The sequence below is a fragment of the Rhinatrema bivittatum genome, chromosome 3 (genome assembly GCF_901001135.1).
Source record: "Rhinatrema bivittatum chromosome 3, aRhiBiv1.1, whole genome shotgun sequence".
Classification (NCBI taxonomy): Eukaryota; Metazoa; Chordata; class Amphibia; order Gymnophiona; family Rhinatrematidae; genus Rhinatrema; species Rhinatrema bivittatum.
This window is the reverse complement of record NC_042617.1, coordinates 481,814,113-481,834,364: the sequence shown is the minus strand read 5'-3', so window position 1 is coordinate 481,834,364 and position 20,252 is coordinate 481,814,113. Positions and strand designations below refer to the sequence as shown.

Here is a 20,252-nt window from a genome sequence, read left to right as displayed (position 1 = left end):
CGGCCCGGGGCGGCCCGGGGGCGTGGCCGCGCCCTCCGGACCCGCCCCCAGGTCGCGTCCCGGCGCGCAGGAGGCCCGCTGACGCGCGGGGATTTAATCCCCCGACAAAGGTAAGGGGGGGGGTTTAGACAGGGCCGGGTGGGTGGGTTAGGGAGGGGAAGGGAGGGGAAGGTGAGGGGAGGGCAAAGGAAAGTTCCCTCCGAGGCCGCTCCGATTTCGGAGCGGCCTTGGAGGGAACGGGGGTAGGCTGCGCGGCTCGGCGCGCGCCGGCTATACGAAATCGATAGCCTTGCGCGCGCCGATCCAGGAATTTAGCGGATACGCGCAGCTCCACGCATATCTACTAAAATCCAGCGTACTTTTGTTTGCGCCTGGAGCGCAAACAAAAGTAGGCTATTCGCGCTCGTTTTAAAATCTGCCCCATATGGCATAATACAAAAGTAAAAGATGCAAAAAGGACTCTCAGAGCATTGGAAAGAAAATGGAGAAAACACAAAACATCCGAGAACCTAACTAAATACAGAAAGCATCTAGCTTTCTACAAACATCTAATACTTAATGTTAAGAGAGAATATTTCAGCAATAAAATTGAAAAATTTGCACATAATCCAAGAACACTATTCTCAATAGTTTCAAACCTAACCAGTGACAAACAAGAATCACCACAAAACCTACCAGAAACAAAATGTAACGAAATCGCCAAATTTTTCAGTGACAAAATTACTAAACTAAGAGAAAAACTTCCAAACACTGCCAACCAAGAAATTAAAATGCAAAAATGGGATGTCAACCTATGAACATCTTTCACTGAGATATCTGAAATGGAAGTGGAACATATGCTAAAAAATGTAAACCCCGCCCCACACAAAATTGACACAATACCTACAATTGAACTGAAGAAATCAGCTAACATAGTAGCCCAAACTCTGACTAAAATCATAAACCTATCCCTAAAAGAAGGAACAATGCCAGATATACTGAAAGGAGCAATAATAAAACCAATAATTAAGAAAAAAAACAGTGATCCCCTTATCCTAAACAACTACAGACCAGTATCAAATCTTCCTTTAGTAGCCAAACTAATTGAAAAAACGGTACAGAAACAACTAGCTGAACACCTGGATAACAATAACATACTGTATCCATCTCAACACGGCTTTCGAAAATACTACAGCACTGAGACTTTACTCCTCTCTCTAACAGATAACATTCTAAGAGGCTTTGATAGTGGTAAACACTATATTCTACTAATGCTTGACCTATCGGCAGCCTTTGACACAGTAAACCATAAAATACTACTAAATAGACTGGAAGAAATCGGATTACATGGCCTAACATTAAAATGGTTCAATTCATACCTAAAAAACAGGTTTTTCCAAGTTCAGATCAACAATACATTATCAGAAAAAATTAATCTCAAAACAGGAGTTCCACAGGGATCAGCCCTATCTGCGACCCTTTTTAACATATACATGCTGCCATTATGCCACTTACTTGCAGGGCTAGGAATTATACACTACATTTACGCCGATGATATTCAACTAATTCTACCCATAGAGGACACTCTAGAGAAAACATTAAACCTAGCCAACGTGTACCTAAGCATTATAAAACAACTACTGACACAAATGGAACTTGTAATTAATATTGATAACAGAGTTCCTTCACTTAGAACGAAAAAATTCTGAAATCAGTCAAAGCTCAATAATACTCAAAGACAAACAGAAAATTGAATTAGCGGGAAAAGTACGTAACCTGGGAATAATAATGGACCCTGAAATCAATCTGAAGCAACACATATCACTAAAAGTAAAGGAAGGTTATGCAAAACTCATGGTACTCAGAAAACTTAAACCACTACTAACTCAAAATAACTTCCGAACAATACTACAGGCACTAATTTTCTCCAGCACAGATTATTGCAATGCCCTTATGTTAGGACTACCTAATACAACATTAAGACCACTGCAAATACTTCAAAACATAGCAGCTAGAATACTAACCGGAAAAAGAAGGAGGGACCATATAACTGAAACCCTAGCAGAGTTACAGTGAACACAGAATTAAATACAAAACCCTATGTATCATTCACAAACTAATTTATGATGAGAAATCAGACTGGTTGAACATAGCATTACGGGTACACATTCCACACAGGAACCTCCGATCAGCAAATAAAGCACTCCTAACCATTCCATCAGTTAAAACAGCAAAACTAACCCAAGTGAGAGACAGAGCCCTATCACTAGCAGGACCCATAATCTGGAACACAATGCCTCCAGAGATCAGACTACAAAGTAATCTCAAGACATTTAAGAAAAGTTTAAAAACATGGCTTTTTAAACAAGCATTTTATAAAGAGACAGGAAAATAGAGAGAAATTATTCAGGAAAAGACAGAAAGGCACCGACACACAGTCCGAGGACTGTACAGTAGATTAGTCTACGAACTCCATACCACAATAAAGCATAACGATAATACTATATGTGACAAAACTACCGGTGTAAGTACCTTGGTACAATTGGTCATGAACTACTTCACTAAATGTCTATGTTTAATGATATATTGTAACCGAACCTTTGACGGCACCTGTTACAATGTACTTTAGTACACTTTTACCTACATTAAATATGTGCCTACATGTAAACCGTTGCGATGGTATTTAACTTAGCAATGGTATAGAACAGTTTTTAAATAAATAAATAAAATAAATATCTGGAAAGCAAAAATACTTTGAGGTATATGGTTCTAATAGAGAACAAGCAGTGAGTTTTTGACAGATATCAGCCACAGCTCAAGTGCATTAACCTATAAATTTGAAGGCCAATTGTCTTTAATCATTAAAGACATATACCATTACAATGTACACCCTATCCTGTCTTATTGTATTCTTTAAATATGATTTTTAAAAGTTATTTTACCATCTATGGATTTGATAGCAGTATGGAGAAGAGCCTTAATCAGTCAAACATTGAGCATGGATTCTTTCTACCATTCTGTAATCCAGATTAGTGCATCACAAAATATTTAATTTATATTTTGAAATGTCTAAAGAGGAAAGAAATTGCACTTAAACTCTAAGGAGGTAATTTTCAAAAGATTTTGGGGTAGATTTTAAGACCTGCGCGCGGGCATACATGTGGGCGCGCTACCCGGCGCACACACATGTACGTCCGATTTTATAACTTGCGCACGCCGACGCCCGCGGGCTTCCCCGGTTCCTTCCCTCCCCTAACCTAACCTTCCTACCTCTTCCCCTAACCTTTCACCCCCTAGCCCTACTCTAACCCCCCCAAAATTTTTATCAAACCTCTGGGCAGGCACAGTTTGCGCACGCTGGCAGTCTGCTGGCACGCGATCCTCCGATACAGCGGCAAATGGCCGCTGTATCGGAGGCCTCTGGCCCCGCCCCTCCCCTTTTTTCAAGCCCCGGGACTTAGACGCGTCCCAGGGCTTTACGCGCGTTGCCGGGCCTTTATAAAATAGGCCCGGCGCGCATAGAGCTTTTAAAATCCGTCCCTTTACGCGCATAAATAGACTTTTGAAAATTCACTCCTAAATGCACGTTTGCAGGATATTACTGATATGACTATTTGATCACTAGATCATAGTATTTCTATTCAGAATTTGTAATTCGCCTAGGATATCTTCTAACGATAAATATATTAATAAATAAATAAATAACTGTGACCCTATATATGGGATGCAAGTTTATTAGATCTATTGCTTGGGACTCAAGAAAGGAGTACAATTACATATATTTCTAGCTTTTTACCACTCATGCCCCAATGAAAATCCCAGCGTAGCGTTCATGAAGGCTGCTGTCTTCTTCTTCCCAGCTCTTCTGTACTTCCACTGCAGTTGTTTTATAATTTCCCACTATACTTGTCTCATTGAAGTCTATGGTTCAAGCATAGGAAAACTGATGAATTCTTGACAACTATGGGCATTGTGGATACTGCAAAATCCCATGAACACCAAAAATGGAACCCAGGCCCCTTTGGAAGGGATGTACACAGCCCATCTGGCATCATTCATGGCCGATTTCATGGTCTGCAGCAGTGCCACCATGATCAGATTGTGACACCAGCCATTTTCAGGTGCAGCAGATGTCTAGCTTGATATAGTATGTACATTACACTTATGTAGCAAGTGCACAACTATTAGATTATAATATATAACACATCCTAATCTTGAAGGCTCATCAAACTAAAGATCTCCTTGTAATAAAGATCTCCTTGTAATATGTCAAACTTGATTTCCCTCACTCCTTACAAATCTATTAGGCTTTCCCGAGTCCTGAACATTTCCTATGCCTGCTATCTCCCATTTCCCTATACTAATTTCTTTCTGGGCTGCTCAGCTTTTGCATCCATGGACACATTTTTTATCCCACTGTCAGCCTATTCTAATCCTTCATCCCATTTGCTCCACCAATGACTGTTTCATTCAACTCACATATTTTTGTATTTTGTTGTGTTCCATCTTTATTACCCATTTGGACAATGTTGTTTGGAGAAAGATTCTTTCTCTGCCACCTAGTAAATCTGCAATTCTTGTATCATTCTTCTCTACTTTTTTACTTACAGTACATAGTCTGTATCTTGCATAGTCAGCAGTTTCAATGCTGTACGTGGTAATAAAGTAATTGAAACAAATAAATTAGGACTATGGCCATTCTGTAAACTTGATTATAATGAACTCTGTTCTTACATAGAGTTTTGCTCATAATCCCCAACACCTAACATTTACAATAGGCATTACTTAAATCCTAACTATCCTGTGCATTTCCAACTCGTTTTACATCTGTCACAAAACTACATGCTAGAATTCTTTTTTTATACTAGTAAAACATTTGAGATCAAATGAAGCTTTAGGCCTCGCACACCACTCTCTCATAGGTGGATTTATGCATCAGAAAATAATGAATTCGCTAATTAGATTATCTTATTTAGCCTCCCTAAATCTAGAGAAAAAATATCAGATTGTCCTAATATATTTATGTTATTTTACATACCTTAAAATATTGACTGCAGGATTTGGAAAGATAAAAAGGATCATACTCCGAAGGATCATAAACATCCAAAAATACATGACCCTGTAGAAAAAGTCAAACAACAGATCACAATACTAGGATACTGCTGATAGTTAATACAAGGGAAGTTGTCATTTAAATACATTATTTACATATAAACAGATTTGTGGAGACATCAGAGTAAATGATTTTATAAATTTACTCAATTCAAATAAATAAAAAATTGCTTACCTGTAACAGGTGTTCTCTGAGGATAGCAGGATGTTAGTCCCCACATACGGGTGACATTATCCAACGGAGCCCTTCACAGAATAAAACTACAGAGTGGCCCATGGAAAAGTAGCCCGCCTCCAATACCAGTGCCATGCAGGCAAGCTACTTTTCCATGGGCCACCCTGTATATAAAAGTTTCCAGAATTTTAAATGAGCATGCCCATGGCATGCCATTATACCACACGACCACATAGGGCCATTTAGTCTCTTTCTTAGCATTTAGACAGGTTAATCCACAACCAGTGGGTTATGCACCTCTACCAGCAGATAGAGATGGAGCAAAGCTGACGTCACAGTATATATACCCCAGTACTGACATCAGCCCACCAGTATTCTGTCTCCAGCAGATGTTGGACATGTATCTCCCTACTGGGGATTGGTAAAAAAAGAGAAAAGAAGAAGGAAATTAATTTGCCCGGCTCTCCTGTGGTGATATCTTTCAGTCCCTCTCTCAGTAAACTGCCTCAGTCCAATAACTGGTTTTCTGGTGTGGATTTAGCTGTAAAGAGAAAAATATCTGAGATGCTAGAGGGTGCAGGAAGTTGAGCACAGTGGTGAAGGCCTTTGCCCTCTACTCCGGCAACCAGAGAATGACTCTATTCTCGGCTGGGACGGGCCAACTCAGGTAAAGAGCAAATAAATACATAAATAAATAAATAAATAGGAAAAAAAAAAGAAGGGGAGATAATTTTAAGGATTCCAATCCCCTTCTGGTCTCTGAGCATCGGCACTCTGATCCAATATCCGTTCCCGCCTCTGGGGGAACTTGGGGAGTCATGACAGCTTGCCTGGTTGAGCAGCCTTTTGGCTAGATCCTGCTCTCAGATGCCATGTGGTAGGCTGTGGTGGCATTCGCGCACTTTTCTACACACAATTCTGCTGCAAAAGTGTTTGACATCGGTTTGCGCTTGCGCGTCCCGGTGGGCACTCAGTTGGGCGCCTACCCAGACTGCATATTGGGCGATTACATTTTGGGCATCCATAGTGTGTGCACATTGGACAGAGCATCCTATCCAGGCTTGATTTTTTGGGCGCTTAGTTGGGTGCACAATTGTCAGACGCCTTTGGGAGCATACTACTAGTGGGTGTTTATTGATGGCGCTGGTAGCAAAGAAGCCTATTCGCCTTACCCTTTGTGCTACTTGCCATATTCAGGCATCTCAGCCTAGCATCCCCTTTAACTTGTGTCAGTGCTGCTTGGAGGCTCAGGGAAAGTTGTCTCTGGCTGATTTTGCTGATCCCAGCCCTTTTCAGCATGATGCGGAAATGGGACTGGAGGGGGCCTGTCAGAGCTTTTGCCTAATTTTGGGGCTCTCCTAACTGGTTCGTAAGCAGGGGAAGGCAACTCAGTGGGTGCAGAACTGATGCCCCCTGATTTTGGTATGGATCCTTCTGCTCTTCTTGAGTGGAAGTTTTTAGGGCTGCAGTCCTTTTTTCACGCATAGTCGGTGGAGCCAGCCAAACCTAAGAGTTCAAGATCGCAGACTGCAGATCCCCACATGCCTAGTGCTGCAGGTAAGCGTCAGAGTACGTCTGTACCTGCTCTGAGTCATGCTGATAGGGACCCAGATGGCACGAAAGGATGGGGAAATTCCTCCTTGGTTGGAGCCATGTAGAGCAATGTTATGTTTCTTTTTTAGAGATGAGTTGCCAGCCCTGTTCTCCCAGACCCTGAAGATGATGGGGGTTTTGGGTTCTGATTCCATGTCTGAGCCAAGGAAGAGTCCCATTCATTGCATAAAGCATTATGGATGCTTTTGAAGAATTGATTGATCTTGAATGTGGCACCCTGGAAGCTAATGTTAAAGGGGGAACAAGCCTTGGAAGCACAGTATCCCTAGATCCGGTGGTGAGAGAGCAGTTGCACCTTCCAAAAGTGGATGAGCTGGTGTGTGCCATCACCAAACTGACAACTATCCCTGTAGAAGGGGGAGCGGTATTGAAGGATGCACAGGATAGGAGAATTGAGTCCTTATGTAGGTCTTGAGGCAGTGCAATGAATTTGCAGATAGCCTCTTGCTGCTCCCTGGTAGTTCACTCTTGCTTGCTTCTTTCTCAGGAATTTGATGAATCTGGTTTGAATTCCAGGGCAGTGATGGAACCAGCAGCTGCCTTTTTGGCGGTTGTGAGCTGTGACCTAACCTGTACTTCTGCCAGAGGGGTGGCTTTGTTGATAGCGGCCAGGCATCAGCTATGGCTGAGGAATATGTCAGCCGATATAATTTCAAAGTCTGATCTTACGAAATTGCCTTTTAAAGGATCACTCTTGTTTGGGAGTGAGTTGAAAAAAAAATGGCTAATAAGTGGAGTGAGACCCAGGTTCTACAGTTACCAGAGGATAAAAAGCAGGTGCAGGGCTCGTTTGGCGCAAGAGGTCATGCTAGGGGTTTCAAACATTTTTGACCCTACAGAGGAGCGGCTTCTCAGAGGGCTCAACCTTTGGGTAGGTTTTAGTCCTTCTTCCCAGGCAGCCCAGACAGGGTACAGGCTCGAGCGGTGTTGCACCCTTGACCCCCTCTCAATGAGGGTGTGCCGATCCACCTCCGGGAAAAAGAGATAGGGTGTCACCTGCCTCTCCTTTTTATCATAGGTAGTTCGAGATTAGGTCAGACCAGTGGGTTCTGAAGTTGATAAGAGATGACTATGCTCTGGAGTTTCTCAGCATTCCTCGGGACATTTTCATGGTGTCTCCTTGCGGCTCTCCGCAAAAGAGATAGGCAGTGGAGTTTACATTGTCAAGGCTCCTCAGCTTGTGGGCCGTGTTCACAGTGCCCATGTCACAAGAAAATACGGGCCGATATTCTATTCATTTCATTATACCCAAGAAGGAGGTTTCCTTTCACCCAATTCTGGAACTCAAGGGATTCAACAGTCAACTGCTAGTGACTCATTTCCACAGGGAAACCTTACGCTCGGTGATAATGGGAGTACAGTTGGGAGAATTTCTTACATCTCTGTATTTGTCAGAGGTGTGTTTGCCTTTTCCCATGAACAGTTTTTTGCGTTTTGCTGTTGAGGGCAACATTATCAGTTTTGAGCGCTACCCTTCAGTTTGGCCATCATGCCCAGAACCTTCTCCAAGGTCATGGTGGTGGTAGCGGTAGTATTGAGAAAGGCTGGCATTCTGGTCCAACCATACTTAGACGATTGGCTAATTCGGGCCAAGAGCATGAAAGGGTCTTCAGGCCTCATGCAAGATGCTCTCCTTGCTAAGGAAACTAGGTTGGGTGGTGAACTTGACCAACAGCAATCTGCATCCATCCCAGACACTATAGATTCTTGCTGTTCATTTCAACACGAAGCAAGGCAAGGTGTTCCTGCCAGAGATCCGCATTAAAAAACTGCTGGCCCAGATGCGACTATTGACAGAAACAATATGCCTGATGGTGTGATTTTATCTACAAATGCTTGGGTTGATGGCACCCTAGAGTTGGTTCCATGGGCAAGGGTGCATATGCATATACATATTCTTCAGCGCACACTGCTTCCATATTAGAATCCACAGTCTCAGGTCTACTCACTATGGCTTCATTTACCTGTGGCGATCAGCATCAAACTACAGAGGTGTGGTTGCAAATGGATCATCTAAGGAAGGGCATCCCCCTACAAACTCCGGACTGGCTAGTACTCATGACAGATGCGAGCCCACAGGATTGAGAGGGCTCACTATCAGGAGTTGACAGTGCAGGGGCACTGGCGTACAGAGGAGTCTCTCTGGAGCATGAATCGTCTGGAAGCCTGTGTCATTTGGTTGGCATGTTTGCGATTCATTGATCACTTGCAGGGTTGAGTGGTACGAATGATGTCAGACAGTGCAACAACAGTGGCTTGCATCAATCACCAGAGAGGAACCAAGAGCTACAAAGTGTCACAGGAATGGGGGGGAAGTACATCTTCAGGAGATCTCGGCCTCACACATTGCAGGAAAAGACAATGTATGAGCCAACTTTCTCAGCAAAGTCTGGATCCAAGAGAATGGCAATTGTTAAAAAATGGGCCACTGAGGCCTCCCATTTCTAGAATTGCTGGCGACATCACACAATGTGAAGGTTCCTTGCTTCTTCAGTTGCAAGAGCGATCTGAAGTCTTTGGGCATCCATGCCCTTGTGCAGAGTGGCTGGAAGGCAAGCTTCTATATGCCTTTTCCCCGTGGCCCGTAGAATGATTCAGAGGATCAACAGACACATGGGGTTGGTGCTTCTGGTGGCACCAGATTGCCTTAGAAGGCTGTGATATGCAGGTTTGCAGAGGGTCCTGGTGGACTCTCCTCTCCAATTACCAGTACATAGGGGCTTATTCTTTATGAAGATCCTGCTCAATTTTATCTTATGGTATGGTCCTTGAGAGGGCTCAGTTGCTGAAGCATGGATATTCTACTGCTTTGATTTCCATCTTGCTTGAAGCACGAAAGTTCTCCACTTCCTTAGCCTATGTTTGGGTTTGGCGAGTGTTTGAGGCTCAGTGTGAGGATCGAGGGGTTCATCCTCATTCGGTTAAAATCCCGCTCAGTTTGGATTTTTTGCAGATGGGTTGTTTAAGGGCCTGGCCCTTAATTCCTTGAAGGTACAGGCTCTTGCCTGTTTCTGGGGTCAAGAGAATGGTGAAACCTTGTCGGCCCATCCAATGTGGTCCAGTTCTTGAAAGAGGTGAAGCATCTTCATCCCCCCTTTCGGATGCTGGTGCCCTTGTGGAGCCTTAATCTGGTACTGGATTTTCTGGGGGGTTCCCACCTTTTGACACTGCATAGCATCTTCTTGAGGTTACTTACTTGAGGACAGTGTTCTGGGCATAGAGTTTCCAAACTGTGGGCTCTGTCTCATGGGGAACCATTCCTGTGTGTGACTTTGGGGGCGGTCCAGCTGTGAACTTTTTTGCTGAAGGTGGTCTCAGATTTTCACTTGAATCAATCAATTTCCCTGCTGACACTAGACAGGGAGAGAGATGTGGATGAATATTGTTTGTTGCGGGCCTTGGATGTCAAGTGGCTTATCATGAGGTGTTTGGAGGTTTCTAAACCTCTCAGGAAAATGGACCGGCTGTTTATACTTCACGGTGGGGGTAAACAGGGTGTGCCAGCATCCTGGGCTACAATAGCCCACTAGATTAAGGAGTATGCGATACTGAGCAGCCATTGCCTAGTCAGGTTAGGGCTCATTCTACTAGGGTTCAGGCAGTGTCATGGGCAAAGATAAGACTGTTGTCTCCCGTCAAGATTTGCCAAGCTGCGACGTGGTCCTCCTTACTCAACTTTTCCAGGCATTATCACCTGGCTGTGCAGGCCCGGGAGGATGCAGCCTTTGTACATGCAGTGTTGATCGGACCACGGGCAGCCTCCTGCCCTGTTTAGGAGTAGCTTTGTTACATCCCATTAGTTGTGGATTAAATTATCTGAATGCTAAGAAATCATAAGAACATAAGAAATTGCCATGCTGGGTCAGACCAAGGGTCCATCAAGCCCAGCATCCTGTTTCCCAACAGAGGCCAAACCAGGCCACAAGAACCTGGCAATTACCCAAACACTAAGAAGATCCCATGCTACTGAAGCAATTAATAGCAGTGGCTATTCCCTAAGTAAACTTGATTAATAGCCGTTAATGGACTTCTCCTCCAAGAAATTATCCAAACCTTTTTTGAACCCAGCTACACTAACTGCACTAACCATTACAGCTTTTATAAAATACATAGAATAAATACATACAAGGGGGCAGATTTTCAAAGCCTATGCACATAAATCCAGGTTACACGCGCCAAGCGTATTCTGCATAGGCCCAGCGACACGCGCTAGCCCTGGGACGCGTGTAAGTCCCGGGGCTTGAAAAAATGGGCGGGTCGTGGGCATGGGGCGATCTGGGGGTGGGGCGTGGGCGTGGTGAGAGGCCTCTCCACTGCTGCTGTGCCCGGGGATCACATACCGGCACACAGCCGGTGTGTGCAACCTAAGTCTGCCCAGAGTAATTTCTCCCAGTAGTAATTTCTCCTAATTTCCTTTTCTTTAATGAAGACAGATTAATCCACTTTCATGCCCTTTGCTGCCGGATGGTGGCACTATTGTCCTCTTGAGTGGCTGCGTTTCCAGGGATTACTGGTAAGGGTCAGTTCCAGTCCCTAGGTTAGTGATATTACGCTTCTGAGTGCAATGTTTTCCTGTTAAGTGAGTGCTTGAATGGTTGTCTTTTAATAGTTATGATCACGTATTGTTTAGTTGTCCACAGCTGGCTTTTGCAGAGAATACTGGCAGCCTGATGTCAGTGCTGCGATCTATACACCGTGACATCAGCTTTGCTCTCTCTCCATCTGCTGATAGAAGTGCATAACCCCCTAGTTGCGGATTAACCTGTCTTCATTAAAGAAAATGAAATTATCAGGTAAGCAGTAATTTCTCCTTCTTAGCAAAGAATGAAAAATAAAGCTAGAGAAACCAACTGCACTGGGAGGCTTCCATGAGGATTGACATCTTCCACTCCTCAGAGAACACCTGTTTACAGGTAAGCAACTCTGTTTTTTCCAAGGACAAGCAGGATGGCAGTCTTCACATATAGGTAAATCCCTAGCTACACGCTGTCCTCAATGAAAAAAAGTAACAAAGCAATTCCAATGGGCACAAGAACAGTGTTTATGTTGGCAACAAAATTGACTTTTTTGTATTCTATTCTCATGCTATGAGAGACAGCCTGGAACAAAAACAACAGGCCGTTGGCAGGAAGTATTTGGGTTATACACATCAAACAACTTCAGAAGGACAGATTGGCCATCCCTATCGAGAAGGGATAGCCTTGTAGATCTCTTCCAAGGGGACTGGTCGCAAGTAAGCCATGGCTTGAACAGAATGAGTGTTGACATTACCCACCAGGTTCAATTCCATGGCATAAATAGGAGGAGATGCAATCTGCTAGCCAATTAGAAATAGTCAGTTTGGCAACAGTGATTCCCAACTTGTTGGCATCAAAAGAAACAAAAAGCTGGGTGGACTTTCTATGGGCATCCGTCCGCTCTAGGTAGAAGGCCAAGGCTCTTATGCAGTCCAAGTTCACCTTAAGAACATAAGAACATGCCATACTGGGTCAGACCAAGGGTCCATCAAGCCCAGCATTCTGTTTCCAACAGTGGCCAATCCAGGCCATAAGAACCTGGCAAGTACCCAAAAACTAAGTCTATTCCATGTTACCATTGCTAGTAATAGCAGTGGCTATTTTCTAAGTCAACTTAATTAATAGCAGGTAATGGACTTCTCCTCCAAGAACTTATCCAATCCTTTTTTAAACACAGCTATACTTACTGCACTAACCACATCCTCTGGCAACAAATTCCAGAGTTTAATTGTGCATTGAGTAAAAAAGAACTTTCTCCGATTAGTTTTAAATGTGCCACATGCTAAGTTCATGGAGTGCCCCCTAGTCTTTCTATTATCCGAAAGAGTAAATAACCGATTCACATCTACCCGTTCTAGACCTCTCATAATTTTAAACATCTCTATCATATCCCCCCTCAGCCGTCTCTTCTCCAAGCTGAAGAGTCCTAACCTCTTTAGTCTTTCCTCATAGGGGAGCTGTTCCATTCCCCTTATCATTTTGGTAGCCCTTCTCTGTACCTTCTCAATCGCAATTATATCTTTTTTGAGATGCGATGACCAGAATTGTACACAGTATTCAAGGTGCGGTCTCACCATGGAGCGATACAGAGGCATTATGACATTTTCCGTTTTATTCACCATTCCCTTCCAAATAATTCCTAACATTCTGTTTGCTTTTTTGACTGCCGCAGCACACTGAACCGACGATTTTAATGTGTTATCCACTATGACACCTAGATCTCTTTCTTGGGTTGTAGCTCCTAATATGGAACCTAACATTGTGTAACTATAGCATGGGTTATTTTTCCCTATATGCATCACCTTGCACTTATCCACATTAAATTTCATCTGCCATTTTGATGCCAATTTTCCAGTCTCACAAGGTCTTCCTGCAATTTATCACAATCTGCTTGTGATTTAACTAGTCTAAACAATTTTGTATCATCTGCAAATTTGATTATCTCACTCGCTTATTTCTTTCCAGATCATTTATAAATATATTGAAAAGTAAGGGTCCCAATACAGATCCCTGAGGCACACCACTGCCCACTCCCTTCCACTGAGAAAATTGTCTATTTAATCCTAATCTCTGTTTCCTGTCTTTTAGTCAGTTTGCAATCCTTGTTGAGCATACGGCCTGGGAAAGAATGTTGGAAGGACAATTAACTGGTTAAGATGGAATTCAAAAGCCAACTTAGGCAACAACTTCGGATGGGTGTGCAGGATGACTCTATCATGGAAACCTTTTGTGTAAGGTGGATAAGTTACTAGAGCCTGAAGCTCACTGACTCTGTATGCCAAAGTGACCACCACCATAATATGACCTTCCAAGTAAGGGACTTTAGATCACAGGAGTGCAATGGCTCAAAGGGAGCTTTCATTAGCTGGGCAAAAATCATGTTGAGATCCCAGGACATAGCCAGAAGTCTATGGAGAGGCTTCAAGTAAAGCAGACCCTGCATGAACCATAGAACTAAAGACTGTACAGAGACGGGCTTACTTTCTACATAGTGATGATATGTGCCAATCACACTAAGATGGACCTTAACCAAATTGGTCACATAAATGTAGAAGGTAATCAAGCAATTTCTGTGTGGAGCAGGAGAAAGGATCTAGGATCTTTTGCTCAAACTACAAGGTAAACCTCCTTCACTTCAGTCCATAGGACTTCCTAGTGGAATTCTTTCTTAATGCTAAAAGAACACGAGACATCATCAGACAATGCAAGAGATTGTAGAATCAATCTCCCAATACCCAAGTGGTCAGTGTCACAGACAAGAGGGTGGGATGGCACAATCTGCCCTGATTCTGAATGATGAGAGCTGAGGAAAACTTCAATCTGATGGGTTTCCTGACGGACATCTCTCGTGAGAGGGAACCAGACCTGTCTCATCCATAAAAGAGCTATGAAGATCGTACCCCCCACCCCACCCCCAAACTATCTCTCTAAGTCTTCCTTGAACTTCAATTAAGTCTTCACTACTATGGAACTGGAAGATATGCTTACAGGAGACCCTTGCCCCAATGGATGGCAAAAGCATCTTAGGCAAGTTTGCTGCTCACTTTCTGCCTGTTGGGTTTGTGGCATATTGTGGACTCTTGGTCGAAGTGGTGATGACTCCTCCCATGGGAAGGGGCCCTGTGGGGAACCACAATGATTGGCTAGACTCTAGTAAGCAGACACTGATGAGAGAAAGCTTTATTATACTGTAGTTGATGAGACACTGCTGTAGTCCAGCGATATCACAGTAAGCTCAGACATTCTCTGTAGATGATGGTCTCACCCAGATGTAGCAAAGGTCCAGTAGTGTTCCACAGTGCAGGACAGGCCGTGAACCTGAAGGGTGGAATGAGGAGAGCTGGAGCGTAGTGATACTCACAGAGTAGCAGTGCTGATAACGTCCTTTGGTAGTTTGTATGAAGAGAGGGACCTGAGGTCCGAGGTGCAGGATACCCTGAGCAGAATAGGCCCTCAAGAAGCGAGTACCTAGGAGCACCGAGGGTTCCTGAAAGAAAGCAGACAGGACCCCCGAGGGGTGGGTGTCCTTAAGGTTAGGCAGATTAACCCTGGAGGGCGAGTAGAAGCGAGAGACCCCCGAGGAGCGGGTACCCAGAGCTTCCGTAGTAGCGAGATACCCCGGAGGGTAGTGAGGAATCCAAGCGAGCAGCTTAGAAGCAGTCAGAGTAGCAAACCCGAAGTCCTTGCTAACTCGTTCAATTGGAACGGAGCGAAGGTTTAAATACCCGGAGGTACTGACATCATGCGGTGGGGCTGCCCCCGAGGTTCCCGCCATGACGTATTAAAAAACATAGGCAGCATGTGCGCCCTAGGAGGCCTCAGGAAGAAGCATGGTGGACGGGGACACCCATGCTGGCTCGTAGATGCCGAGGGTTTCGGCAAACAGCAGCAGAGGCAGCCATCCTTCCAATGGAGGAGGAAAAGGGTAAAAGAGAGGTGAGGCAGAGCGGTCGCAGCCGTCTGTGACCGACGGACGCAACAATGCCTAGAGCAGAAGAGTGGGACATTCCTGTTGAAGGGAATGTGAACAGATCCAGCAATGGAGTACCCCGGCGGCAGAAGATCTGGTTTGCTACCCCTTGATCCAGAGACTACTTGTGTGGCTAGACAGATTCAGTCTGTCCACCAAAATGTTTTCCACCCCAGAGATAGTCCAACCCCACAGCTGAATGGCTTCCTGAGATAGAAGGTACAAGCCTGTACTTACTTGTTTGTTGACATAGTACATCGCCACTCGGTTATCCATCTGGACAAGAATGACTTTGACCAGCTGATCTCTGAAAGCCCATAGAGCATACCGAATTGCCCAGAGCTCCAGGAAGTTTATCTGTTGTAACTTTTTCTTGGCAGACCAAGAGCCCTGGATGCAGAGCCCATCTATATAAGCTCCCCATCGCAGGTTGCACGCATCCATCATGAAAACAATTTGAAATGGAGAAATTTAGAAGGGAATTCCATGGATCAGATTGGAATTGTCCCACCACCTGGACAAAGAATCCCTGAGCGGCTGAGTTATCCGGATGCTGTCCCAGAGAGCTTGAGTGGCCTGCAGCCATTGAAACTGGAAGGTCCATTTGGCTCTTCTCATAAAAAGATGTGCCATGGGAGTTACATGCACTGTTGATGCCATGAGGCTCAACAACCTCAACATGTGCTAGTTGATGTCTGCTGACTCCTCTGGATCTCCTTTGCTACAGCCATCAAAGTGGCAGCCCTTTCCTGCAAGTGGAATGCTTTTTTCCTAAGTTGTGTTTAGTAGAGCTCAGTAAACTCCAATTGAGGTGATAGGCTCAGGTGAGATTTGGAATAGTTGATGATGAAATCTAGTAACTCCAACACCCGGATGGTCATGCACATTGATTCTTCAGCTCCTGCCCGAGACTTACTCTTGACCAGCTAATCAACCAGCTAAGGAAACACATGCAGATCCACCTTGCTCACCATAGTGCATCACCACCATGCCTAGGCATTTTGTGAAGACATGTGGAGTAGATGCTAGCCCAAATGACAGAATGCAATACTGAACATGCTGATTTTCTACCACACATCTGAAATATTTGCTGTGTCCTGGAAAAATCTCTATGTGAGTGTTTTAGCTCGAGAGAGCATAGCTAGTCATCTTCATGAACAATGGATCTCTGTACTACCTTTAAGCACTTAATAAGAGCTACCCCTGATTCATCAATTGTTTATACTCTTTGTTTACGGCCCTCTTAGGCCTTTCTTTCCAGCTCTCTATGCCTCCAAGTTTACTATCCTTGTTGAATGTAACTTTGCTCTTCCTGTTCAAACGATTGTTTTTTGTTACAGTTCCCCAATTCGATGTAAACCGATCTGATATGGTCATTTAACCATGAAGGTCGGTATAGAAAAGTGTTAAATAAATAAATTAAATAAATAAATCTTTTTGCAGGAAAGGGATCAAGGTGACCAGGAAAACCTTTCTCTTTTGATGAATTTGTTCAAGGCCCTTAGGTCTAGGATGGGATGGAGTCCCCCTGTTTTCTTTGGAATCAGGAAATACTTGAAGCAGAATCCCCACCCTCTTTGCCTTGGTGGAACAGGCGTGATTGCTTTGGCCAGCAAGAGGGAGGAGACCTCCTCAAGAAGTACTTCCTTATGCGGCAACTGATCCCAAGATGGGTCTGGGTGCAAATTTGGCAAAAGACCCAACATATTTAAATTTGCATCCTCTTCTGATAATTCTGAGGACTCATATGTCTGAGCTTGAACTGGGATACCGGGATTCTGGCCATATTCTTTGTGATCCAGTCAAACCCCCGACCCAGATGTTGACTAGGTTAGCAGCTGGGGCTTAGGGGCTCTTTGCTACCTTATACAGACATGAGGAACCTGCTGCAACAAGGACTGAGGAGGCATAGGATGGCCTTGAGTTCTTCCTGGATGAGAAGGCCGAGTCTGGCATGGCTGTGGAGAGCTTTTGAAGCGCCACAGAATGATTATGGATCTGTGCCGCTGCATCCTTGACTCTATCTCCAAAGAGATTCTCTCCAGTGCATGGCAAGTCAGCAAGCCTTTTCTGCACCCCCAGATGAAGATCCAAGGCTCTCAGCCAGGCAAATCTGCACACCCCAATTCCTATAGCAGAGACTCAATACCACTTCAAAAGCATCATAGGTCAAATAGACCCTGTGTTTTCCATAATCCAGTCCTTTGTTCACCAGTGACTGGAGGGCTTCCCACTGCTTATGAGGAAGTTGCTTGGATACTTCCTACAATTGCTTCATGATATTCCACATGTACTGGCTTATGAAAAGCTGGTAGGCCACTATGTGGGCGATGAGCATAGTGCCCTGAAAAATCTCTTGCTCTCTCAATAGTATCCATGGCCCTAGAATCTCTCCTTGGGGGCAAAGGGGACTGGATTCTAGTCCTCTTGGCCTTTTTGAGAGTAGATTTGATGACCACAGATTGGTGTGGCAGCTTATGCTCATTGAATCCAGCAGCCTTCTGGACAAGGTATACCACGTCTAACTTCTTGTTGTCAGGAGCCACTGTGAGGGGGCTCTCTCACATCCTCAATAATACCTCCATCAGAATCTCATGAACTAGGACTGCCACAATCTACTTAGAGGCTTCATGTACTGGAAGATGACAAGCATCTTGTTTCTGGCTTTTTCCATGGCCTGCCTGATCTATTTCAACAACTTCTCCTTGAAGATTGCTGATGCCAACATGACTAGTAGGCAGAAGTGGCCAGATTCTCTTTGGAACCAAGATCGATGACTGACACCAGGCCATTGGAAACTATCTTGAGTCCTTGGCGTGTCTAGAAGATGAGTTCTCTTCAGCATGATGTCTTAAGGGGGGTTCTCGGCTGGCACCAGATAGTTTCCGCATCGCGTATTGACAAAGATCGATGCTTCTTCCCTTGATGCTCAACATGGGACTTCCCCAATCTGAAGTTAAAGAGATGGAACCAGACGCCATCGACGCTGAGGGAACCGATGGTCCCCCTGATGCAGATGGCTCTCCTGCTATTGATGCAAATCTGGGGTCCTTCAGTGTTGATGCTCTCAATGTTGATGAATTGGCCTTCTGGTGCCCAAACAGACGTTTCTTGAGATGCAACCAGGACTGGTGTCCTTTTAGAGTTACTTCACAACCTTTGCGGCACCCCCAGACATTGTGTGATGCCCTCAAGCAGAAGACACATTCATCAAGGGGTCCTTGATAGACATGGTTCTACTGCAACGAAGGCACAGCTGGAACCCACTACAAGTTGAAGTGAAACAAAAAGGAGACAAAATCAATGGCTGGCAGGCACCAACGTCTGCTCAGCCCAGGGGAATGACATCAAACTGAAACTTAAGACAAACAACAAAAAAACTTTCCTGGGGAACTAAGAGGGTTGAGATCACAGGACCTGGTGCTGGAAGCTAGAAATAAAACAAGTGAAATGCACAAAAACTTATACAAAACGTAAGGAAAAAATTAGAGAGAGACTCACTAACCATGGCCTATAGGCTCTGCGTAAAAACAGAGTCTGAACAGACCCCGTGTGGATGCTTGGTATAATTGCATGTCATGGGCATGCTTAGTAGGCTCAGTTAAAATTCTGGAAACTTTTACATAGTTTTTCCATGCTAGGCTCCATGGAATGATATCACCCATATGTGAGGAGTGCCATCCTGCTTGTCCTTGGAGAAATAAACTGCATCTGTTATTAGTATATTGAAAGTTAGTTACCATTGTCCTCTTAACAGGCCCAAATGAAATACTGCTCCATATAACCTTGTTTATAGCAGGTCATTATTGTGTTATCTTTGAGTGTACTCCTGCTTCTTTGAGATTACATCTTAATTGGAACTTGTCTCAGTCGGACAAAGCATTGTGAGATTTCATTTGCAGGTAGGGTTTTCCCTATTTTTATTCTTTTTTCCCCTCCTGTCTAGCCCAGCCACTGAAGTGACAGCCCTCTGATAAGAGGAACAGATTACAATCCTCTTCATAATACTCTATAAGTATACTTGAGCCAGAAGGTGTTCAGTTTTGAGCCTTCCCTCTGGGACAGTGATCTTCAATATTTTTCATGCAGGGGCAAATTTGGAAAAAAAAAAAACACTTCAGTGTGAGAACCAAGATCATTGCCTGACAAAGCTACTGGCATCATGGGCAAGGGAGAGAACCCCTTCCAATGATGTGGCTGAATTGGAGGGCAGGGAGGGTTCCTATCCAAATATGCAGTTAGATCTGCTGCTCAGACACACACAGTAACTCATATGAATGAAACAAACTCTGCTGCCCCATACTAGGGATGTGCATCCGTTTCATTTGTTTCATACGTTTCCCATTACATGTCAATTAGATGTGCATTCGTTTCATATGTTTCATACATTTCATATTACATGCTTGTATAGGAAACGGATGAAACGGATGCACATCCCTACCCCATACTCTCCCCCTCTCCAAACACACTCTTCCCCCTCCCAATGCTATCTCTCTACTCCCTCTCTTCTCCCCCTCTCTTCCGACCACCAAACCCTTCTTCCACCAATCAGTCTCCACCATCCTGTTCTCACCCACATCCTCTCCAAGCCAGCTTTATTGTCAGTTTGTTAACCTCTCTCCCTCACTTTCTCCAGAGATTTGCTGCTGGAGCTATTTCTAGAAGAGCTTTCTAGTTTCTTTCTGCACTGCATGGTTCTCAGTAAGTTTGAGCTGTGCAGTGCCCAAACTCCCACACTATTCTCATATCAGGCCGATTCAGTAAAAGACGTGGGAGAGGGGGCGAGTGCCCGCTCTCCCGGTGTGCGCACAGGCCACTCTCCTGTGCGCGTGATTCAGTATTTAAATGAGGGCCCGCGGTAAAAAGAGGCGCTAGGGACAGTAGC

The 20,252-nt window shown here is 44.4% G+C and overlaps 1 protein-coding gene across 6 annotated transcripts in view; it reads right to left on the bottom strand.

The window, feature by feature from the left end:
* FAM228B (family with sequence similarity 228 member B) overlaps positions 1-20,252 on the bottom strand; it is a 278,191-nt gene that overhangs the window by 70,681 nt on the left and 187,258 nt on the right. For all 6 annotated transcript variants that reach the window (XM_029596027.1, XM_029596026.1, XM_029596029.1 and 3 more), the window contains exon 6: positions 5,018-5,098. In XM_029596027.1, the coding sequence (XP_029451887.1) occupies positions 5,018-5,098 (81 nt within the window). The remainder of the gene's footprint in view (positions 1-5,017; positions 5,099-20,252) is intronic.